General features: G+C 37.9%; 1 protein-coding gene across 1 annotated transcript in view; it reads right to left on the reverse strand.

Annotated features, from left to right (window-relative positions):
* Positions 1-1298: 1298 nt before the first annotated feature.
* NCBP1 (nuclear cap binding protein subunit 1) overlaps positions 1299-25613 on the reverse strand; it is a 36698-nt gene continuing 12383 nt past the window's right edge. Inside the window, exons 7-23 of the mRNA XM_060763776.2 lie at positions 24976-25045; positions 23160-23375; positions 22502-22599; positions 20930-20993; positions 19294-19404; positions 18659-18723; positions 17706-17768; positions 17023-17097; positions 14892-14995; positions 12607-12729; positions 12063-12165; positions 10224-10317; positions 9626-9729; positions 5799-5913; positions 5324-5479; positions 3775-3888; positions 1299-2002 (exon numbers count right to left, since the gene is read on the reverse strand). Of these exons, the coding sequence (XP_060619759.2) occupies positions 1889-2002; positions 3775-3888; positions 5324-5479; positions 5799-5913; positions 9626-9729; positions 10224-10317; positions 12063-12165; positions 12607-12729; positions 14892-14995; positions 17023-17097; positions 17706-17768; positions 18659-18723; positions 19294-19404; positions 20930-20993; positions 22502-22599; positions 23160-23375; positions 24976-25045 (1789 nt within the window). The 3' untranslated portion in view covers positions 1299-1888. The remainder of the gene's footprint in view (positions 2003-3774; positions 3889-5323; positions 5480-5798; positions 5914-9625; positions 9730-10223; positions 10318-12062; positions 12166-12606; positions 12730-14891; positions 14996-17022; positions 17098-17705; positions 17769-18658; positions 18724-19293; positions 19405-20929; positions 20994-22501; positions 22600-23159; positions 23376-24975; positions 25046-25613) is intronic.

Raw genomic sequence — 25613 nt, forward strand, 5'->3', positions numbered from 1 at the left:
CATGTAACGAGAGCAAATTAAACCTGATATCTCACTGGAAGCCAAATTGCCTGAGACTGCTGTACTTTGGCTATGTTACAACCTATTAGAAATGACAATGCCTTGAAAAGCGAGAGATAGAAAGAGAAAAGAAGACCAAATGAGTTGATTCAGTCAAGGAACCCACAGCTCTCTGTTTACAAGATCTTATCAGGGCTGTTACAAATCTATAACTCATTGTTACCACAAATCAAAACTATGTGTGTTATGTGGTTTCAAGTTATTTTTGATTTATGGTGAATCTGTCACAGGATTTTCTTGGCACGATTTGTCTTCCTTTGAAGCAGAGAGATTGTGACTTAGTCACAGCCACTTGGTGGCTTTCCATGGCTGAGTGTGGATTCAAGCCTTGCTCTCCAGAGTCCTAGTCCAGCACCCAATCCTTACATAGTTCTGAACCAAAGCTGACATGACAGAAATAAGAACAGGATATCTGTACGCTATCAGAAGCGTAGTCCCTCCTTTAAGACAAAGTCTCTATGACAACAATGATCCATAGTGAAGTATGTCTAAAATATGTATTTAATAGAGAACAGAAAGTATCAAATCTGAGTTCCTCTTCACACAACCCACCCTGGGGGGAGGGGGGGGGGTCTATTGGCAGGAAAACAGCTATGTGGGATTTAATACAGCGGAGAAGCACGGTCAGTTATGGCTTTGGTTACTCCCTCGAAAACCTTGGATGGTAAAATACCTGCAAAGACAGCACTAAACTAGTATCTAATCATATTCAACGCACAGCACTTTTGATATGTGTTCTGTCTGTGATCTTCTGAAAATGCAGCATACCCGTTCATATAACCTTCTGGGTGAGATTAAGGAGCTAAAACAGTGCTTCTCAACCTGTGGGTCCCCAGATGTTCTGGCCTTCAACTCCTAGAAATCCTAACAGCTGGTAAATTGGCTGGGATTTCTGGGAGTTGTCGGCCAAAACATCTGGGGACCAAGGTTGAGAACCACTGAGCTAAAGGAAGCAAATATTTGCCTCCTCTTCAGTTCACTGCAAAATTTCCCCTTTTTCCAGAAACCTGGCTCCAGTAAACTGCCTACACTCCAGTGTAGACTGCTGGTTTTTGTTGAAAGTTGAATCCCTGAGTTCAACTGTCGCTTTGCCATACAAAAGCTACTTACTGCCCTTCATCCCCCTCCCTCAAATCTCATGGAGAATACAAATAAAGCACTTTGATACTTCAAGGAATAAGGAACTGGTATGCATTATAATTAGGATACTTTGGATCCCAATAAGCACAATAGGCAGATTTAAAAAACATAGTTCGATTGTATTTCAGCCATGTTTCATACAACCATGAAAATTAATTTTGATAACAAACATATACTCTAAGCTACTCTGAAGGCTTCCCGTTTAGCGTTTCACATGTCCTATGGTACTGTTCCTTGGAGAATTTGATACCTATTTAGAAGATGCCCCACAGTGTGATCCATCAAAGTCTTGAGACTTTCCTCGTGTTTGTTTAAGGAGAGAGCCGACTCCTAAAGAAGAGCCAACCCAAGGTAGCAAATTCTATGATTCCCTATTTGTTTATACAAACAATTGGGGGGGAGGGGAAGAGGAGTTAAAACAAATGCTATGGCAAAGTCAACATTCAACCCATTTCAAAATCAGAAATCCATACATTATTCCATCTCAATCACTTAGCACTCACAACTAGTGTAAAAGCCTCTACTGCCAAAAGGTTGCCCCATTCTGAGTACTGTACAATTTATCTAAGACAGCACGGTAAGTTCAGTTTCAAATTAAAAGGTTCTCCTTTCTTCTCCCTTGTCAAATTTTCCCATTTTTCTTTTTCAAAAAAGACGGAGTCAATTCAGTCCTGTACAAAAGAGTCACTCAACCCTGCAGTGCACAGAACTGCTGAAACACAGCCAATATGTGATGGTCCAATTCTGCTGTAAACAAAAGGTTCTCCAAGGTCACCATGTACTGATGGATGATCTGATGATGCTGTGGACAGAAAGAAGCAACCGAGTTACTTATTTTATCGATCCTGACCTGGCACAATGCCAACATTCTGCACTAAAATGGCAATCAATCCTTTTTATCTGTCACGTGTAGCTAAGCAATACGAGAAGGTCAGATGTTGCAGTGTGAATTACAAATGTATTGAACTGAGTAGGCTTAATTATAAAGGTTACTAAAATGAAGCAACACTAAAGTTTAAGATGGGTAAGCTGTGCTGTCCTAGGAAATGAACTGGTGAAGAACAACTGTCTATTTATTTGCCATATTTATACCCTGTCCTTCTCACCCTGGAGGGGACTCGGGGTGGCTTTACAACATGCAGCAATATGACACATACAGACATACTTACGTAAGTATATCTGTATATGTCAAATTGCTGCCTGTTATAAAGCCACCCCGAGTCCCCTCCGGGGTGAGAAGGGTAGGGTATAAATAAACCATTAAAAACCAATAGTTAAAACATAAATGATTAAACATCAATTAAAATCACATCATCTAAATCATAATCCGGGGCCATTTCATTTGTCAGTCACATTGATTCATAATCACCTATTGCACTATTCCATATTAGTTGTCAAAAGCTTGCTCCCAGAACCATAAGTTAAGTTTTTTCCTGAAGGTCAGAAGAGAAGGGGCTGATCTAATTTCATTGGGGAGGAAATTCTGAGAAGTCACTATCTTTCGTCCCCACCAACTGCGCCTGTGGTGGAATTGAGAGCAAAGCCACCCCAGACGATCTTAAGTTCCTAGATGATTCATAGAGGGAGATACGTTCAGACAGGTAAGATGGGCCAAAACAATTTAGGGCTTTATAGGCAAAAGCTAGCACTCTGAATTGTGCTTGGTAGCAGACTGGCAGCCAGAGTGGTTGTATGCTCCCTTACCCTGCTCCAGTGAGCAATCTGGCTGCCGCCCGCTGGACCATTGGAAGCTTCTGGACTGTCTTCAAAGACTACCCCACATAGAGTGCATTCCAGTAGTCTATTTGGGATGTAACCAGAGCGTGGACCACTGTGGCCAAGTCTGATTTCCCAAGGTATGGGCGCAGCTGGCGCACAAGTTTTAATTGTGTGAAGGCTCTCCTGGCCACTGCCAAAACCTGGGATTCCAGGCTCAGTGATGAGACCTCCCAAGCTGCGAACCTGTGTCTTCAGGGGGAGTGTAACCCCACCCAGCACAAGTTGTAACCCTATACCCTGTTCAGTCTTATGACTGACCAGGAGGACCTCTGTCTTGTCTGCATTCAATTTCAATTTATTCGCCCTCATCCAGACAATCACAGCTGCCAAGAACCGGTTCAGGACCTGAACAAGCCTCTTTAGTAGAAGGTGGAAAGGAGTAATAAAGTTGGAGATCATCTGCGTACTCTAACCTCCTCCCACCTTACTTTAAAGAGTTAAATTTCAGACTTTTTGGGCACTGAAAGAAAAACACTTCTAAATCTCTGTTGTTTTTATGCACTGGCAAATCTGTTTTCCTAACAGATCAAGTTATTCAGTCTAACAACCGAAACCACCGCTTAGCATAACAATATCTGGTTGTATACCACAAGAGAAGATTCTACTCTAAAGAGTTTTTGGCTCTCCTCTAAGAGGCATTTTCCAAAAGGTTATGAATGCCCTGTCAGCTTAGTTAGTGCCAGGAATCAATTATAATGATAAAAGTTTTATAGATTATCAAGTGGTATGATGAAAAAGATCATTTTTGATTGCTTCCTAGTGACCACATGCCCTTTTGACAGCTCAGAAACTCACCTGCAAGAAAATCTGCTCCAGTCTTTCTATACAGTTCTTATACCAAGGTGTCATTACATCAATCCCTCCTGTTTCACATCTCACCAGGTGCTCTGTCAGAATCATGATGAAACGCTGGTGAGAAAGAACAAGTTGAAACTATTGGGTTAACAGCATCTTTTAAATATTGTACAAAGAAATGTGGTGGTCTGGTAAAAAAGCAAGGGAATTTTGAGGTAATGTAATCAAATCAAATTAAAGATACAATTAGAGCCTAAAATGTTTTTACTGGAAATGCCAAATCAAAATCACTAAACTACAAAGGACTTCACTACATGATTATTGCAGAATGGATGCTGTATGCACAACATTGGAAGAAGTCAGACAATCTGACAATAGAAGAATGGATTGTTGTGAGTTTTCCAGGCTGTATGGCCATGCTCCAGAAGCTGATGTTACAATCCAAAAGAAGAATGGATAGTAAAAAATTTTGGAATAGAGGAAATGAATAAACTGGCTATGATGAACAAAGAAAACACATACCATTTTTTTAAAATCAAAGACTGGGAACCATTTCTAAATTTTGTAGAAAGAAAGAAATGAGAAAAGTTTTTATAAAAGGCTTCGTAATTTAATATGTCAGAATTTTTCCATAGAATTTTGAAATAATAACTACTTTGCTAGAAGGAAGAATGGAAAAATATTGTAATAGGAAGGAACAGAACTGTGCATGACTGTCTCTAACCCAAATGATGAGAAATCACTCCAACGGTATGCAAGGGAGGAGAGAATGGCATAGTTCGATACAACCACTGCATATATGCAAGGAAATGCAGCATTTGTTTATATATATGTGTGTGTGTGCGTGTATATTATTATTATTAATATTATTGATAAATATGCAATTAAAAATACAAAGAAATAGATCTCCAACTCGGGGGGTGGGGGTGCGCATCTCCATTTCTAAGCTAAAGAGCCAGCGTTGTCTGTAGACACCTCCTAGGTCATGTGGCCAGCATGACTGCATTGAGTGCTGTTACCTTCCTGCCAAAGCAGTACATATTGATCTACTCAAATTTACATGTTTTGAATTGCTAGGTTAGCAGAAGCTGGGGCTAACAGTGGGAGCTTACCCCACTCCCTGGATTCGAACTGCCAACCTTTCAGTCAGTAAGTTCTGCAGCTGTGCGGTTTAATCGGCTGTGCCATTGGGGGCTCCACAAAAAGGAGATATCTGATATCTGAGACACAGCATCGTGTATAGCACTGTTTACTATAGAATACAGAAATGGCTGCCGCTTTTTTGCAGATCAAATTCCCAAGTGCAAATAATTTCTATTATTCTATTACACTTCTGAGCTGTGTTTTTCAATCAGGTTCTCTAAAGTTTTTGGACTCTCAGAATCCTCAGCTAGAATAATTAGGGATTCAGAGAAATTTAGACAAAAATATCTGGAGGACCAAAGGTTGAGAACTACCCCTCTATGGAGTTTGATTAGCAGAGATTTATGCCTTCCTCACAGTCAGCAACCCAACTTCTATTAGTCGCCGAAGAGTACTGTTTTTTTACCTGGAATATTACAAGGAAGAGGTTTTTCTGTTCACTCTGAGCTGATTCAACTTTTTCTTGCAAACGTTCTATCTGCTCTTCTAGGGGCCCATCTTCTCTGTCGATGCTTTGGTCGTCATCATCGTCATCATCGTCGTCATCATCATCACTGTCTCGCTAGAATGATATTCCACCATTTGAGTGAGTCCAAGTGCAATCATGCCAATCAAAAGCCATGGTGCATTCTTTCCCCTTTCTATCTTAGGCAGAATCTGTTTCTGGTGGTTACAGAAATTCCATGAGAGGCAGCAAGCTGTACTTTTCCTGACATTAATAAGCCATTTGCTCCTACTCACTTCAGCAAGGGACCAAGGTTGTATCTGACCACTTGAAGCCAGTATGAGTAATCAAGGCTCATGAAGTCAATCAGAGCCATGCACTTCTGCATTTACTGTTCACAAAATCAATGCGTAACACAACACAAAAATCCACTTACACGCTTGTGTTGTTTGGCTAATCTTGCTTTGGTCTCTTCTAGTTCCTTTTGGATCATGACCACATGTTTGTTCATCTTACGAATAGTTGAGTGTAAGATTTCCCAGATATAAAATCTAGAAGAAAGAAGCAACATCCTTTAGTTTCAAATATCAAGTCAACATATACTTAACCTTAATTTGGAATGTAATGCTTTTAAATGTCTAATATATATTAATTTTAACTTTAATGTTTTGGAATTGCATGTGTTTTAAGACATTGAACAATTGCCTCTGTATAAGCTGCTCTGAGTCCCCTTTGGGGTAGAGAAAGGCGAGGTATAAATAGGGTATATGGATATGTGTGTGTATCTATATAAATAAAGATGAAATGTTCGTTTGTGGGATTAACATAACTCAAAAAACACTGGACAAATTGCCACCAAATTTGGCCACAAGACACTTACTAACCCAAGGAGTGACCATCACTAAAAAATTGATTTTGTCATTGGGAGTTGTACTTGCTGGGATTTATAATTAACCTACAATCAAAGAGCATTCTGAACTCCACGAATGATGGAATTGAACAACATGGTACACAGGATTCCCATGACTATCAGAAAACACTAGAAGGGTTTGGTGGGCATTGACCTTGAGTTTGGAAGTTGTAGTTCACGTACATCCAGAAAATACTGTGGACTCAAACAATTTATATTTATTTTGTATCAAAAGCATTGCATAAATTAGTATAAAACTGATAAAAATAGAAGATGTGCAGGCAGTTAAATATCTTTTGACCAAACACGGGAAATAGCAACGGCATTGTCTGTAGCCTCCAACAATCTGTACATGAGGCAGGGCACAATGGACAAGCATCCAGATGCAGAGTTGTCTGTTCTGCTCGGGGGACAAGGAAAGAGCCTCCTTGAAGACTGAGTAAATACAGTTGGGCAATGTTTCTCGTAAATGGCTAATATTTCCAAATCCAAAAGCATTGCTTTTAAACATTTTAAATTGGAGGGCTTTTTTTTCCCCCTCCACAAATGGATGAACACCAAAGATCTTTATCAAGGCCATTGCTAACTATTGTCTCTATTAATATAGAAGGTTTGTCGCTTGCTAAGAACTATTGGCCAAAATGTCTGAGGACATTTCATGTGACATCTTATGTATACAGGAAAAACAGAGACATCACAATGAGAAGTCCAAAAATCCTTGGAATGCAACTCAACCAATGATGGACCAAACTTGGCACAAAGATTTTATATGCCCAAATATAAACACAGATAGAGTTTGGAGGAAATAGATCTTGACATTTGGGAGTTGTAGTTACTGGGATTTATAGTTCATCTACAATCAAAAAGCATTCTGAATTTCACAAACGACAGAACTGGGGCAAACTTCCCACACAGAATCCTCATGACCAACAGAAAATACTTAAGGCCATCCAGTCCATCTCCCTTCACTAGGGCAAGAAAATGCAATCAAAGTCCTCCTGACAAAGAGCCATCTAGCCATACATACATACATATAGATATAATTCACACATGCACAGATATAGTATCCTCGATTTGAAAGAAATCCCTAAAGAAGGTCAATTATATGTTGCATGTTCCAGAGTAGGCAAACCAGACAATCTCCACATCAACACTGACAAAGAAACAGCAAGAAATACTGTTTATCCACAAGCATAAAGAAACACTTTCTCATTCCTTTATTTTCGAGATCACCAGACTGGGCCACAGCAACACCTGGAAGGAGACGGCTAGTATATGTCGTATTTAACTGCATAACAGTTGCACTTTTTATCCCCCTTTTTATTGAAAAGGGGGGGGGGGTTGCGACTATAACACAAGGGGAAAAATCTGCCTTTGATTCTTCAATTTCTGTTGGTTTGGTTTTATTTAAAACTACCTTCTTCCAAAGGGGGGTTGATCCAGCCTCAAATGAACAGCTCAGTTTCTTTAAAACTGCTTTTAAACTCGGAGGAAGGAGGAGGGACGATTTCCATCACACCCTTCTTTCCCCAAAGACAAGGCACTTTACAAAATCTTTGGAAAAAGGAGGGAACAGCAGAGCTCCAGAGGCCTCCATTTCTTAAGTTTTTAAACTGCCTTGCCCCTTGCCTTGGAAGGAAGGAAGGAAGGAAGGAAGGAAGGAAGGAAGGAGAATCTGACCCAACTGCTCTATGACTATTATGTAGGAACACAAAAATAACAACTTTGCCATCCTAAAAATGGGGGTGCAATTACTATGCAATGAAATACAGTACTCTTGTGAAACTGGTGATAACTTTCAATACGCAGGATGCTATGGCTACAAAACTTGTAGAATCACTGGTTCTCTCTTCCTTTCAAGTTTAAAAAGCACTTCGTATGCGATGTTTTTAGATGTAAACCAGATCTCTCTCCAAAAATAGCAGGCACTAAAGCCTTGTGTGCCACCATGCATATTACACAGGAACATCTGATAAAGTTGGAACTGGTTGTGCCTTCTTGTCCATCAGAAATTCTGTGATAAATCAAGAAGGCTCAGATATGTAAGGGCTATGTATCTTATATTTTATTATACAAATATGGAGTCTGCTGGGTAAAAGGGATGGATGAAAGAAAATCTTCACTATTAAAAAAACCCTCTTTATGCAAGTTTCCAAAAAGTTCGATGGAAAGTTGGTTAGTCCCTTTGCACCTTAAAGACAGTGGTTTCAAACCAGTGGTGGTGCTGTACTGGCAAGATTTTTCACCTTGTCAGAATTATATTGTAAGGAGTTGGTGCAGGGAGACATAGTGGTCTTGTTGGAGTTAGAGCTAGGAAAAAGTAGGGAATTGCCAGCAACATGAAGTGTTAAGAAAGTTGGAAAGACAGAAGGAGGGGAGGAAATGGGAGGAGTTAAAAAGAAAGCTTACTCTAAAGTCAAAACTAACCATAAGAGTAATAGGTAAGCAATTGAGGGAGATGAAAGTGGGTGAAAGGTCCTCTTTATGACCTGAAGAATGAGATAGGGCCTTGACGGGAATTTGAGAGCTCAGCAGGAAGGGGGAGGGGGGGGACTACTGAAAAGGAATGCACACAGGCACAAGCTGCTGAAAAGAGAACAAAGGATTGAACTTTGTGCATGCTCAAGAAAAAGTTCTAATCGTAAAACCAAACTATACATCTCAGCCATGTGGCACATTTACTTCTTTATTTAGACAGGAAATGAAGTTGATTTCTGCTTCACTTCCTGGATAAATGAAGTCCTCTCCTTGGTCTGAAATAGCAAGGAGGGCAGGGCAGGGTAGAGCGGGGGAAAGAGAAGCATAGCAAACTCTATTGAGTAATTACTTGTACTAAGTTTATGCTATAATAAACCAGTGAATATTTAAGGTGATTTTGAATCTTTGTTGCTTTTTCTGAAAGATCAATATAGCCCAAAAAACGTTACTTTGCTATATTTCTCTCCCCTTCTATGTTTCTCTCCCCTGCTATTTCAGATCAAGGAGAGCACTTCATTTATCTAGAAAGTAGAGCAGAAATAAACTTCATTTCCTGTTTAAATAATGCCTTGTTCCAGACCTAAATGAAATTAGGTGAAGGAAATAAAATGCAGCAACTCCCCTCCCCACCATATAAAATGAATGCAATGAGTGAGCTTCTCGCAACATTTTCCCAATCCTCGTATTTAGTAATAAACCAGGAAATGTTTAAGTTGACACTGAATCTTTGTTTGAAGGACTAACCCAGCCTAGAAATTTTTATTTTGAAAATGTTAAAGATAGTCTCGTGCCAATACTTTCACTTTTTGCCAGGTACTTTCAAATCAGAGTTGTTCATTAGAAAAGATGGCGATGGGAGATTTATATTTACTTACCTTGTGAAATCATGAGCCAGCTCAGAAGAGAAAATCCAGTTTGCCACAGCAGCACAGTCCACAATCTGTGTGCGAATCATCTTATCCACCAAGACAGCAATCATCTATTATGAGAAAAATGGAATGTTACCAGGAGGCATTTGTTTGTTGTTGTGATCAAGAGCATTAAGAAAGAAAGAATGAATGAACGAATGAAAGAAAGATAGCCTTAACTATTGATCCCAGTAAAAACTCCATCGTAATTCATGCAATACAAAGCGCATGGAAGGCAAAACACAGCATTATATCCTTAGTCTCCCTCCTTCAACTATTTTACAGTGTTGACAATTCAGATAACACTATATACCTCCTAAAAGTAAATAATAATTAATAAACCACAGATACAACCCAGCCCTTGAAACCCCAATTTTTTAATCTAGAAAGTGTTAAAACAATAAAATTTTGCTTTCAAGCATATGTTAGAATGTTAGGCAGGTTTTTAAAGGATTGGGAATATTATTTAACCATATATACCCAAATCCCAATGTGGCTTAAATGCACATATCTCAGAAGCAAATGATGAATGAATAAAGAAATGAGAAGCCCTACAAATGATCACCTGTGGGTGATTCTTCCATACTTCATACATGACTCTGAGGACATGAAGCTTCCCTTCATCACTCTCCGCCAGTGTTTTGAAAACTTCACGAAATCTGATTGGAACAGAAAAACAGCAATTAAGGATTGTTCATTTAAAGGATATTGCTTTTCTTTTCTTTGACCATGCTGTGAGATTCAATAGCTGCCAGAAAGGGCTGCATTCATCTTGAACACAAACTGTTGAAAAGCAAGGCTGGGGAGAAAGAAGGAGTGTGGTTCAGTTTACCAATGCTGTTTTTATAAAGCAGAGAAACCAATATTTTGTTTGTTTGTTTTGGAATAGTAGGTAGCAAGAACTGTATGCTTTGCCAGTAACCAGAAGAGACTCTAGAGAGAGCTAGAAACAAAATTTGGGGAGACCCTCCACAGCTCACCAGTCAACCACAGGTACAATTACACATTGGAAAACATTATATAGAAGAGAAGGAGCCATCCATGAAAGGAGTTAACTCCTGTTGCATTCCAGGAGAGGCAAGGGGTGAAGTGTTTTAAAATTGTATTTCCTACTGAATCTCTGGCTCCTACTCAGTTCATTACCAAGAAATAACAAAAGAGAAATAACAAAAGAAATAAGCCAAGAAATAACAAAAGAGAAAAGGAAGGTCTCCAGAGAAAGGGAAATTGTTTTACATCCTGGGGAGGGTCTGGATGGCTTCTCCTCCATGGCTAAAATGGATCTTCATGGGAAGTTCTCTTATGTGCCATTCTGAGCCAGTGGAGAAAGGATCACCCATGAATAGGAATTTTCCAAGAAGGGTAGGTAGGAAGAAAATTAGATAATCTGACAAGACCTGGTGCCCGCAACAGGGCAGTCAGGCCTTTGAAACCTCTTGCCCTGCCTCTATCAAGTGTAGCATCTTCACACACTGCACAACATACAGTGGGAGACCCCTGCAGCATCATGACCTGTGCAGGTATGTATTGATGACCAAGCATAAAAATAACAAGACCACGCAGAGAAAGTTGGATTAAACAAGGGTCACTTTATTTAACCCAGTGGTTTTCAACCTGTGGGCCCCCAGATGTTTTGGCCTTTATCTCCCAGTAATCCTAACAGCCGGTAAACTGACTGGGATTTCTGAGGGTCCTTCCACACAGCCCTATATCCTAGAATATCAAGGCAGAAAATCCCACAATATCTGATTTTAACTGGGTTATCTGAGTCCACACTGCCATATATTCCATTTCAAAACAAATAATGTGGGATTTTATGCCTTGATATTTTGGGATATAGGGCTGTGTGGAAGGGCCCTGGGAGTTGTAACCCAACAGTCCTTGACTATCAGCCTTCCCTTGACTGAAACTCCCAATAATTGAGGTAGGAAGCTGGCCATTTATTGGAAGGTAAACACAGGGGATTCCCACTCAGGTCCAAAGTCCTCAAAAGTGAGAGCAAACTCCTAGGATCAGTCCCAGGTGCAGACTTCTTCACACACAGCAGATCCCAGGATGTAACAGAATGGAGGAGAATCCAAGAATCCAACAGGAAATGCTTTCTCAAAACATAAACGCCTGGGTAGTGACAGGAGCTAACCAATTTAGCGATGTTTTAATTCTGCATTTTTACTAAAAAAGCGGAGTCTTAAGGATAACAACTATTACAGGACTAGAGGTAATATAAGACCCCAAGCTATCCGTTGTCCAAGCAGACCACATGTTGGAGAAAAAAACCATTTATATGCTTGATTGATAAAAACTGGATATCAGGATATTGTAAGTGTTTCAATTTGTTCCTCTTTCTTAAGAGATACAGAAGTAATGTATTAAACACAAACACGGGCAATGTGGCCATACTTACTTTCCCAAAGCACTGAAGGAGTGACTGAATGACTTTGCAGCTAAATGCAGCACTGTCTGGACAAATACTTCTATTTTTAATGGATTAAAGGAGAAGCCTTCATCTAAAAAACACAACAAAATTACATATAGATCTACCTCCAGTAAAAGCTTTCATTCAACTCTTATGTCTATACCTGTTAGCTAACAGCAACTATGAGTGAAGGCATGAAGAGATTTGATAATGGATTTTTCTTTTCTCCAATTTCAGTGAGGACAAATAAAAGTAATTCCTCTTGGACATCAAGATGTTTATACTATATAATGCATAACTACTTATGTCAAAGATCTACTGCCTAGAGATTCCCTAGTGTATGAATACAGTTACTGAGCTAGCACACTTTGATACTTGAAAGAGCAAATAAAGACTAAAAATCTACATAAACATAGCTTAATACAGCTTTTGGCTGGCTCATTTAAAGATACAATTGAAATCAATCAATCTTGGTGAGAACAAAAGTAACCAGAAATGTGGAAAGACGTCTTCAGGTTATATACACTCTTACCATCATCATCATCCTGATTAGGATTTGGCACATCTTTCAGAATAGTGAAGATTTCATCATTGCTGGCTTTATTTTTAATGGCAATGTTTAGACACAGCGCAACATTATATCCTGGCAGAGATTCTACAAAAAAGGAAAGAGAGAGAAGCAATTATCCTCACAAAAAATTGGATACCACTCTTTCTTAAAGCAGAGTTGAAAGATTTCAAAGACAGGATACCAGTAAAACTAACTTCCAAGTCAAAATTCGCCCCCTTTTCTTCCACCAATCTAGATTTTAGTTTGAAAAGTTACATGACCTCGCATGGTGCCTTTGCACAACCAGGTCTGTCAGTTTTCTGGGGCAGTTAAACTGCTTGATCTCCCACTGGATCATAGATTCTGCAGGAAAGTGACAAAGCTAGCAGCCCTGAAGGGTCAGTGGCACAAATTTTAAACTTGCATCTTATGTTTAATCTTTGTTGTGTGTATTATAATATGTATTTTGTAGAAATATGTTCTAATATGTACATTTCATAAAATGTTTTAGGTGATTATGTGTTTTCAGCGATGTTGAAACCTACCTCGAGCCACGAGGAGAGGTGGATAAGAAATAATAATAACTATTATTATTATTATTATTATTATTATTATTATACTGTGCAAACAAGACAAAGGTGTTTAAAAACTACAGATTGCTAGGAGTTGTTTTTAGGTGTTCTGGGCTTTTTGAAAAAAGAGGAAGTTCAAATGTAACTAAACAGAACTATGGAAATTGCTCCACATATTTTTGCTGTAATTTATAATGCAGCCTGATATATGGGTTGATATCATTATCTCCACACTGTAAATAGGGATCTAGCAACTGTATGAAAAAGTCAAGATTCAAAGCAAATATGGTCCCTATTCACAGCTGGGTATCATATCTGCAAGACCACAGGTTCTGAAAGTTTTCTTTTGCAACCCATTTTAATGTTAATCTAGATCAGTGGTTCTCAACCTGTGGGTCCCCACAGGTTGAGAACCTGTTGAGAATTTCTGGGAGTTGGCCTACAACTCCCAGAAATTCCAGCCAGTTTGCCAGCTGTTAGGACTTCTGGTAGTTCAAGGTCAAAACATTTGGGGACCCACAGGTTGAGAACCACTGCTCTAGATATACAAGTATATGAAATAGGCATAAAAACCAAACATTTACCGATAACAAGGCTTGCTCAACAGGCTGATTTTCATGTTTGCGGAGTGCAGCTGAAGCATATGCTGCAGAGTTCAATGTAAACACTGCATATTGTTGCTAACACATTTCTCTAAATGGGTGTTCAGAAACCTTTTATTGTTGCCAAATTTTTCATGACCCCAACTTTGAGTCTAAGGGGATCCCCAGTTTAAGTAGCAGTGGGGATAGACTACACACTCTACAGATGGGTTAAACATCTGGCTTCAGAGAAGTTATGTTTCTTCCCTTCAAAGGGAACACAATTGCATTTCAAACTGCAACAAATACAAGTATACCTCAGTTAATGAAGTCGGTGTTTTCCTAGGCATTACTTCTTTTACAGAAAATTTGGAACCAGAAGCAGAAATAACATGGAAAGAACAGGGATAGGTTCCTACACCACAAAAAAGAAGAGCAGTTCAACATGTTTCAGCAAATGTTTTACTCCAAACTGACAACATGCACACGTGAAATTAAACAGCCAGGTCGGGGAAGTGTCACATAAGTAAAGAAAGTCATTTTGAACCTTCTTGAGACCATTCGAAGGCTTCTTCCCAAAAAGAATGATGTTTTTCTTCTTCTACCAGACTCTATGGTGTGACCAAACTCAAAGGCCTATGTTTTTTAGCATGCTGGGGATGGTTGGCTCAAATGTCTTCCCCCTTTTCTTTTTGATTTAGTATTCATGCATGCTCAGTAAGGGATTCTGGTAGCAGCTACCATTTACCTTGCCTGCTGTAAGCCGAGACACATATCTATAGTAGTAGGTTGGCAAGAGAAGAATCCCATTTTTTTTCTGTGCTCAAGCTATATTGCGCTGCTTACTGCGGACAGAGTTGTAACCTCAATACTCAAAGTATGTGTTTCTCCAGCCCTCCCCAATACTGATGTTAAAAATTTCATGCTAGACTTAAGGGGAAAAGGGGTCTGGGCAGACATAGATATCACTTTGTATAAGTTAGCTACTTTGTCAGAGGCTTTCTTAACTGAGGTATACCTGTATTTGTCTCAAAAGACAGCAAACCCAATTGGCTGATTTTTTTTGTATAAAAAAAAACAAATTATATCACAAACATATAATTTATATACATACTGTTACTTTCATCTCCATATTTATAAATACATATTGGATTTGCAGGTGTTAGGACTGAAAAAGTAGGAGGGACAATATCTATAATTCGCTGGTGATAGGAAAGCCTGGAAAAAAAATAAAGCAAGATTTTGCAGAAAGTGGTCAAGCATGATACAATACTACAGGCACAATAATATCAAACATGGGTTGTTATGAGTTTTCTGGGCTGTATGGCCATGTTCCAGAAGCATTCTCTCCTGATGTTTCACTCACATCTATGGTAGACCCTCAGAGGTTATGAAATCAGATCTCACAACCTCTGAGGATGCCTGCTATAGATGTGGGCAAAACGTCAGAAGAGAATAATTCTGGAACATGGCCATACAGCCCGGAAAACTCACAGCAACCCAGTGATTCCAGCCATGAAAGCCTTCAATAACAAAATGTCCAACTTTTTAAAAAATCCATCTCAAACTTTGAGTAAAGTACAAAATACACAACAAAACAACAGAACAGTTCATAGACAAATGTTAAACATTCATAAATTTGATTTGTGTCTCTGCATGATGCAGAATGTGATGCTAAGCTCAAAAAAAATCACTCTCCAAAGAATTTTAGTGCTTTTTTAAAGATCATAATACTAATGCCAGCTGAAATGCAAGATGACAGATTTTCAATTATTAAAATACAGAGATTCAGTGTGCTGCAAATCAATACAGCCAGATCTCCACATTTGTGGGGTTTAGGGGCACAATACTCATGTGAAAGTGAAAAATTCCTTTTTTTTACCTGAGAGTATAATTCTCTAGGAATTTCTAGGTTCTAAAGCACAACTCTATGGGTAGCTTACACTGGAAGCTGATGAGTGAATTGCACTGGAGGACCTAGAGATTCCTAGAAAGAATATCAAATCTTTGAATAATCCAATTTTGAATAATCAAATTAACTTGCAAATGTGAAGTGTATATTGGAGAAAGTGTTAGCAAAATAACAATAATTGTACACACTTCCAGGAGTCAGGAGGAATTTTATTTTATCAGCAAAGAGCATAGAAAGCTTTGGGATTAACTTGATAACCCCAAATTCATAGTGTTAGCTGAAAAGGATATGTTCCCACACCCCTACTTCTAACTTCTTGAAATAGACAGCAATATCACAATACATTAAAAGAAACATCCCAAGTAAAAGATATATATATATATATTGATGTAATTTTTATCAAAAGAATAACCCCCTTCAGTGCCAATGCTAACTGCAATTACTGTACGAATAAAGTGGTTGATGAGGATTCTATTGAAAGGATGTTATAAGGAAGAGGGAGCAGGCTTGTTTTCAGCTGCCATGGAAGAGAGGACTTGGAGCAATGGGTTCAAATCACAGGAAAAGATATTCTACCTGAACTTTAGGAAGAACTTCCTGTTTCTAAAAGCTGTTCAACAGTAGAACTCACTGCCTTAGGGTGTAGTGGAGGCTCCGTCTTTGGAGATTTTAGAAGAGAGACTGGATGGTCCTATATCGGTAGTGCTTTGATTGTGCTTTTCCTACATAGCAGAGGGTTTGATTGGATGGCCCTTGGGGTCTCCTACAACTCTATGATTCTGCTCAGCCCATTTTTTATTCCAGTCATTATACAGTCAGTTCTATATGTCCATGGATTCAGACAAACATCCCCCAAAGAACAAACTGACTTTTCTGTTTTGCATAAGGGACACTATGTCATTGTCTATAATGGGGTTTGAACACCCATGGACTTTGTTATCTTGGGGAGCAAGAGGGACTGGAACCAAACCTGAGTGGATACTAAGATCCTACTGTACCTCCAAGAAAAAAGAACGCAAAGAGCAATCTAAAAACCCAAATCCATACTGAAAACACAAACAGATTTTGATTAATTGCTCCTCCCACCCCAAACAGAATAGCCTCCCAACTGGCATAGTATCTAGTGGTAGCTTCAAGCATTACAGAAGGGATGGGAAGAAAAAAGAAAATATCTTGGCACTGAAGTGGTACAGTGACTTTAAATTCAGGGCTGATAGTTTATATAAAATATTTATGCACAGTATCTATGCTCTTTAGCAAACACAGTAAGCAGGAATTAACTCTTTATCTCTTTATTGCATTTTATCAATTGCAGTTCTGAAATTTTACTCACCTCATACATTTTTCTAATACTTCTCTTACAAACTTAGGTCTGGGCTTATCAAGATCCTCAGAAAGACAGTCTGACCTATCATTGGATAACAAAATGATACAATGGTTGTTACTCAATTTTTTTTCTAATATTTGTTCATGTGTACTGGAGTTCTTCCCTTGTTATCTGCAAAGTCAGAGCCATGGCAATCAAAAATTAACATGATTATGGTTTATAAATTATGACAGTAAAATCTCTAAATGTATTTGTATTTGTGGGATACCTGTATTCCCAGTTTCACAAGTAAGCAAGAATATACGTTTTGTAATGACACTAAGTTGCACTGCTTACTGGAGAATAGAGATAAGGAATTTATTTAGTTATTATGTATTTTATTTGCTTCATTTTTATTTATTTGCTTCTGCCCATAGGGATTCAAGGCACCTAACAGTGACGTGGCACAATACAAATGAATGGATATACATATGAATATAAAAATTTAAAAAACAATTGCATATTTGTGTTGAGTATAAAAGTTCAAATGCAATTAAAATACAATTAAAATTACATTTAAAAACTAGACACTCCCCCCCCCCCGCCCAAAAACTACCTTATAATTCACCAGAAATGAAATGAAAAGAAAAAATACGTATATACAAAAGCACATACAAAATCAATTATAGATGTAGAAGAGAAATACTTACCAGTCTTCCCAGCTCCACCGGAACTGAAAATTACTCAGATGGTGAGAAAACCAATTAATGAACCTTTGTGGGGGAGAAAAAAAGTTTCAGTAACCTCTCCTTCATAGCAATTCTTTGTAACATAACATATAATGCCACAATCTATTTGGGAAAATTTTCATAGAAACATTGTTTGCAAAGTTTGAAGGATCAGAGAATGCTTAACAAATAAGGAATTCCCAGTAATTATTGGGGATCTCCTTTCTAGATGCCAGATTCTCATTGATATTATTATTCAATAATATTTTGAGGTTTGCAGCTGAAATACTAATTGTAGGCAGTCTCTGAGTTAAGAACATCCTGCGAACAATTCATAGTTACGAATGGGCCTCTCCCCTCCCTGCCATGAAATCTTAGCACTGAGCCAAAGCGTGTCTGTATCTCTCCATCCCTTTCCTTCCTATTGATCTCTCTCCAAACCTTGTTCTTCCCATCGTCTCTCCAAATCCCCTTTCCCTTTTCTTCCTATTGATCTCGAAGCTTTGGTGTTTTTTTAAAAAGGAATTATAATCAACAGTTACTATAATGTGCACCTTTTTTGGCCAAATTACTATGAGTGCACTTTTTGCTGGACTTGTTCCAGCTTACAGGCAAATTCAACTTAAGAATGAACCTACAGACTCTATCTTGTTTGTAATTTAGGGACTGCATGTATATTTTTAAAGCTTCAAAAAGATCCAAAAATGATGCAAAATAATAACACAATGTGTACATTTTGCTACCTCTGATTCTTTTTGAAGCCAAATTTAGTAATGCTGTTCATTACTAAATAAAGAAAAAATGCTCTTTGGCATCTTCAAAACTAGAATAGTCTGTAAAACCAGTATCTTCGACAGCTACATCAGGTTAAAATAAGATAAAGAAGTCTGTTTCACAAATTCTTCAGAAATCTAGACACGACTGCATTTACTTACCTATCTATACAGGTAGTGTTCATGGTATCCAAGCGCATGTATAACATTTCTGTTGCTTGTGCAAGCTGTAAATTTCCACTTAAGGTATGAAATGGTTTAAATATTAAATATGCCAATGTTCAGTTGATAGTAAAATGTGTCTTACTTGAGTTACTTTTACTGTGCGCAATTAAGTTTCTGGGTTGGCTTCTTATTGTTACTCGATGAACAAGATTAACTATACATGCAAAAGTGTGTGACTAGAACATTACACACTCCAGCCAAAAAAATACTATTGTTTTCTTGATTTTTAGGCCAGTTCCTGGGTTTATTTGGGGTGCAGAAAATTGCATTGGTTAGACCACATCAGCTTTAGTTTCCTATGGGTGAGCAGATGGAGACTGATAGATGACATCTGTTATCTCAAAAACTAGTGTTGATAGGAGAAAATAGATGCCATTTTTGGAACTAGCAGGTCAAATATACCAAGAAACAGGGCTAACATTTGCACGACCAAAGTGTGTGCTGGCTAGTGTTGTTTTAGAAGATTACTCAGAGTATCCGCATAAGGAATCAACTGTTTTGTAAGACAGGTGGAAACAATAAAGATCCCGTGCATTTTTCCAAATCAGTACAAAATACCCTCAGAAGGATACAACTTGAGGTAAAGAGCCAGGCTGTAGTTTACAAAGTTCAATAAGAAGTGCTGTGTACATGACTTCAGTGTGGGGTGGAACAGGAAGCTGAAATACCTCAGAGAAAATTACCTGTGGAAAGAAATGAGAAGGATGTATTGAACCTTTCCCATCTTGTTTGTACTCCATTGATGTAACAGGTATTGCAACTAGAGGTTAGCAACAGGTATTGTGAATATATCAGTGCATATTTTTAACACTGCACATGGTCACATCCTTTTGTGAAAATACACCTGCTACCACTGAATGCACACACTTTCATACTACAGGCAGTCCCAGAGTTGCAAACATCTGACTTACAAATGACTCTTAAGTTACAAACGGATTTGAGATTACAGAAAGTGAGAGGAAATCTACCCCTAGGAAAGGGAAATTCACTCCTGCAAAAGTTATCATAGGGAAAAGATGTCTCCAGTGAAGCTTTCTCACAAATCATTGTTTCCACAAGAAAAATTGCTCAAAATCCAATTATCACAGGGACAGAAAGAGAGGTGAATTCTTCTGAACAGGGACAGACAGCAAAACAATCATTACAGGGGTGCTATCCCTTCCCTATACTATCAAAAACTAAACTTTGTTTTGTTTGGACTGGAATTACACTTGAAAAATGTACCTGTTCCGATCAAAATACAAATTCAGCTTAAGAACAAAACTACAGAACTGTTTAGCGTTTGGCTAAATAGTGCAATGAAATACAGTAAGATGGTACAACTGAACATAGGAATTGGTATAAGGATTATGATTACGGATTCTGATTCTGATTTGTTTGCTGAAGCGCACGTTTATGATAATGATTGTTTTTGACTTGATATGTTTTGTATAATGTGCTTTTAATTGCCTTTTTGATGTTGTTGTGTTAATCTTTACTATGTAAACCGCCTTGAGTCGCCATTTCGGCTGAGAAAGGCGGTATAGAAGTAAAGCAAATAAATAAATAAATAAATAATAAAACCTATTTGTTTGTAACCAAGGGATTGTCTGTATACACAAATGCAGAGCTATTTTATTGACTGCGGCTCTCAGAATCTCACAACCTGCATTGCCATGTTGCCTTGTTGCTTGTTTAATTGTTCATATTTGTAAAGTATGCAGGCAGAAGTTTTGTTGCACTTTTCTAATCTTGTTCCTAGAGGTTAGGATGAAGCATAACAGCATGTTCATAGTAACATGTCACTGATGGAGTCATTGTTACTTGGCAGTAAGATTATACATATCAGATTCAGATCCAATTATGTGACAGAGGAGGAAAACTCCCACCCTTTGCATTTATGCTGGATTGCCTTCTACATCTTATGCATGACCAATGTTGTTGCTGCTGCTAACCTCTCTAATTTAAATACTTCTCAAAAACACATAGTTCTATAAAGAGGATAACTAGATAACCAAAAGAAATTTAAAAAAATAAGGCAAACTGCTTATGTACAGAGCTTGTCCACATGATAGCGAGGAATGGTACAAGATTCCAGTGTTACAGGTTCCAAAAAATCAAGTCCGTTTGCACAATGCATCTTGCACAGCATAATGACACAACTGGATCTGCACCCAAAAAAACCTCCAGGAAATAATAGCATCATATAGATCAATGTAAAATACTTACTTCCACTATGTGGTAGTTCAAAGGGATCCTGTTATTTCCAGGATAGCTTAGTAACTGGGCAGCACTAGAGAAAAAGACAGACCTAGTCACTGATCGGGAATTTAAATATCTGTGTGGCTATATTGTTAGGGAGGGTAATCCCAATAAATGTATATATTTGAGTGAAGAGAACAGTGGGCTTGTTCAATACTGAAATACGTAGATTGAATTTTGGACTCCCAAAAAGAGAGTGGGCTAGGACCCTCCTCTGTCTCTCATTCATACAGCCATCAGTTCCCCAGGTAGAAAGGTGCTTTAATACAGAGATACCCACTCAACATCAACATGATGCAATTTTCTTAAGCATAAGAAAATTATGGGAAAAGAGGACTGATAAATGCAACTTTGAGGCTTTCTTCTCTATCTGCTTGGACAGGGAAGGGTTCTGAAGAGTTAAAGCTGAGTTGAACCCGCACTTCTGGAGAACAGATCCAGTGGGCTCATACTTTCAAAGAGATTACACTATGCGAGGGGACTGTTCTCCCCTCTGCCCAGAAAGGGAAGGTAGGTTCAGAGCTTATCAAATGCTTTCTGGGGGGACTGGAGATTGAAGCAATGAAAGCAGAGAGCAAGGTGCCATCAGCAACAAAACTGCATTGAATATATCTGACAGAGAAATGGAAAGGCCAGAAAAATGTCTGGATGTTGATATAATTTGTTGAAATAATTAGTAAAACAACATTTCTTACAACAAAGTACACCAACCACAACTCTAAAAAATACTTACTCCATCTTTCAGTTATGTTTAACTGTATCTTTGAAAACAATCTACACAAAGTATCTCCCACCATAACCTTAACTAGTCCCTTTTGGAAATCTGTGATGGTTTTTGTCCAAAAGGAAGCCGCTTGAAAGCTTCAATACTTCTCTACTTCAATTGAGCTGACTTTCCTTCTTTAGAATGTATTTCATTTTGATCCTTTCTTTTTGTTTATAAAAGTATTTCTCCTACGGTTCTTCTAAAATTTATTTTGAGCATAGAATAATAATAATAATTATTATTATTATTATTATTATTAATTAATTAATAATAATTATTATTAATAATAATAATTATTATTAATAATAATAATTTGTAATCCGTCCTATCTCCCCTAGGGGACTCAGGGCGGTTTCCAATACAGGCAAACATTCAATGCAGATAACATACAAACATCAGATAAACTCAAAAACAATAAATAAGAATAATCAGGATATAAAACTTATAATAGCTAACATAATAGCTGGGAAAAAGCCAACACAAATATATGGATTATATGTACATACAAGAGCACTACTGTGAAATGTATTTTATATATCTGCTGAATGTTTCCTTTCATACTTTCATTGCATCAGATGGTTGAAAACTCCAGCTGTTTTTTTAAGCAGATCAATTTTACAGGGCCATTAAGACAATTTTTTCACCCTCTATGTATACAATCTCATTTAGATAAGGGTAAGTACATCGGAAACTAATTAAGTCAAGTCAGATAAAGTTTAAAACTCTTTAACACTCCCAGGACATGCCTGGCCTTATAGCCAAATATTTCTTACCATGTTTTTCTTTCCTTCCAGTGTGATTTTATGATGCAGTGCAGATTTTCTTCTATTACAAATCTCTCAACAGAATGACTACCCGGCATTACAGGACCCTAATAAAAGAAATGGAGACAGAATTTGTTAGTTCTTTGGCCTAAATGTAAACTCTAAGGATTGACACAGTTTGTGAGTATTTCTATCTAACATGCAGATATCGAGCAAGTCACAATCCAAAATACTGAGCAATTAGTTCTATTTAAGTAGACTTTAGGTTGCTGTCCTTTCGTAAGCAGCTTCCTAGGCCAAATAAATGTTCCACTGAACTAAAATTAACCAGAGTCTTCAAAAACACACTCATATGTAACATTTTAAAAATCTATTGTGATATTATACACACATATATAACACATTAAATATAATACACAAAGGCAGGAAGACTAATCAAAAGGAAAAAATCAACAAAGTTATCACCAACCTTTTTGCATTAGCCTAAGCAGCTATTTCAATCTCAGATACACTTAAACTCTCCTTTCCAAATCAATGTTTCAGCAGAGTAAGACATTTTACATACAGTGTGGCACATCTACTGGTGAGAGGATCACTATGAATTTAACTGAAGGTTTTACCTTGGACTTATGAGAGAAATCACACTTCATTCTCACATATCACTCACCTCGGGATCATCGGTGTAATCAAACATCCTGAAGATAACTCTTGGCATTGGGTAAATGGAGTCTTTTGTGTGGGGTGGTGGCGTAAAAGGAGGCAGGTTGTGTTGCAGAGCTTCACAGAGCACGTTGTCAAAAGCAAGGTATGGTCTTGGGATATGCCTCTCTTGCCAGCGATCTTTCTTGAGCTTCTGAATCTGAGCCCAAAGGCAATCTAAGTACTGATAAATAAAAAGTAGCCATTTCCAGATATTTCATACAGATTTTCCATTGCCCCCCCCCCCCCCACCTAGGGTGTCTGCCACTTATTCTACCAAACGATGCAAGTACCCTATATACTTGAGTATAAGCCAACTCAAATACCTAATTTTACCACAAAAAAATGGGAAAACTTATTGACTCGCATATAAGCTGGGGGTGGAAAATGCAGCTGCTGTTAAATTTCAAAAATAAAAATAGATACCAAATAAAGGAATCAGTAGGTTACATATTTTTGAATATTTACTGTATTTCAAAGAAAAACAGTAAACAAGTTGTGTAAGTAGAAAAGGAGGGTCAACAAAAACAATATGGTATCAGCAATAACTTAATAATAATAATAATAATAATAATAATTTGTTCCCTGTCCTATCTTCCCATGGGGATTCAGGGTGACTTCCAACAAAGTAACAGACAGACATTCAATGCCTATATAAACAAAAAACCATAAAAATTTTAAACAAAAGACAATACTAAATATTGTACAATAAGTTAAAATAAAGTTAAAATAAACAGTAGCATTTAATAATTATCATTAAAATCAATTAAAAAACCAGCTGAGGTAAAGTTTCACATCCATTCCCTTTCACTTTCTCTCAGGCTTCTCCTATTGACGCAGCCTAGAATGGCATTGGCCTTTTCAGCTGCAGCATCACAGTGTGGGCTGGTGTTCAACTCATGGTCGCCTTCATGCAGGGAAAGCACAATCAAAACACCCACGACAGATGATAGCCATTCAGCTTTAATAATATTAATATTAATAATAATAACAGAGTTGGAAGGGACCTCTAAAGATTAGCTAGTCCAACCCCCTTCATTCTGCCTTTATGCAGGGAAAGCACAATCAAAGCACCCCAACAGATGATGGCCATTTAGAAGTATTAATATTAATAATAATAAGAGTTGGGCGAGACCACTAAAGGCCAACTAGTCCAACCCCCTTCATTCTGCCTTTATACAGGGAAAGCACAATCAAAGCACCCCAACAGATGATGGCCATTCAGGAGTATTAATATTAATAATAATAAGAATTGGAAGGGACCACTAAAGACCAACTAGTCCAACCCCCTTCATTCTGCCTTTATGCAGGGAAAGCACAATTAAAGCACCCCAAGAGATGATGGCCATTCAGGCATAATAATAATAATAATAACAATAATAATAATAATAATAATAATAATGAATAGTAGCAATTCCAAACTTAATTTTCAATTTTAAAATATGACATATGCACTGTAGTGTACTGGGCTTTGAGACTTGCATTAGGATTCTAGAGAACAGAGTTCAAAGCCCTGCTCAGCCATGGAAAACCCATTGGACTAACTTGGACAAGTCACTCTTCAGCCTCAAAGGAAAACAAGGGAAACCTTCACTGGACAAATCTTGCCAAGAAAACCCCATGATAGGGCAGCCATGCGTTGGAAGTGGTTTGAAGGCATATAACAACAATCACCACCACCATCACCTTTTTTTCAGCAAGTTTTAGCTGGTCAAGTAAAAATTAATACAAAATTGCTCTTCAGATGCGTGGTGGCATACATTAACAAAAAGAACCCCATTTACCTCTTCTTGTGGATGTGGTTTCTCAGCTGACCAAACTTGTAACATGGAGACATGTATCTTCTGACGCCGTCTGACAATAGGGAACACGTTGTACCAAAAGGTGATTCATTCTATTCTTAACTACAAAATTATGCAAATTTATTCAATGTAGTGGGGTATGTCTCCCTGAAATAGGCATGGCTTGTAGTTAAAGTAGGAAAGCACCTTCAGTGACATTTTTGGATTTTTCTGATAAGACTGCTGAAGCAGCTTGCACTTGGCCCTTAATTATACATGAAGCCCTTCTTTTTTCAAAAACATTCACTGAGCTAAAAATTAAGATTTAAAGACAACATTACCTTAACTTTTTTAACAAAAAGTCACCCATGAAGTTATAATGAAGTTCTAAGGCACGATCCAGCAGAAAACATTTTTGCATAAGTTCTACAAAGCAGGACCTCAGCAAGAATATTTTATTAGCATTATTATGCAGTTTCTGTTTTAATTTATGGAAGAACATCCAACTGGATTATGTCCTTAGTGTTCTTGCACTGCAATCATGGAAAAGCTGCATGGCTTACAAAACAGCCTGATGCCTACAACAGGCCACAGTTTTAACAGTATTTATTTGCAAACCATAATTTCCAATTGTCTTATTT

The sequence above is a fragment of the Anolis sagrei genome, chromosome 2 (genome assembly GCF_037176765.1).
Source record: "Anolis sagrei isolate rAnoSag1 chromosome 2, rAnoSag1.mat, whole genome shotgun sequence".
NCBI lineage: Eukaryota > Metazoa > Chordata > Lepidosauria > Squamata > Dactyloidae > Anolis > Anolis sagrei.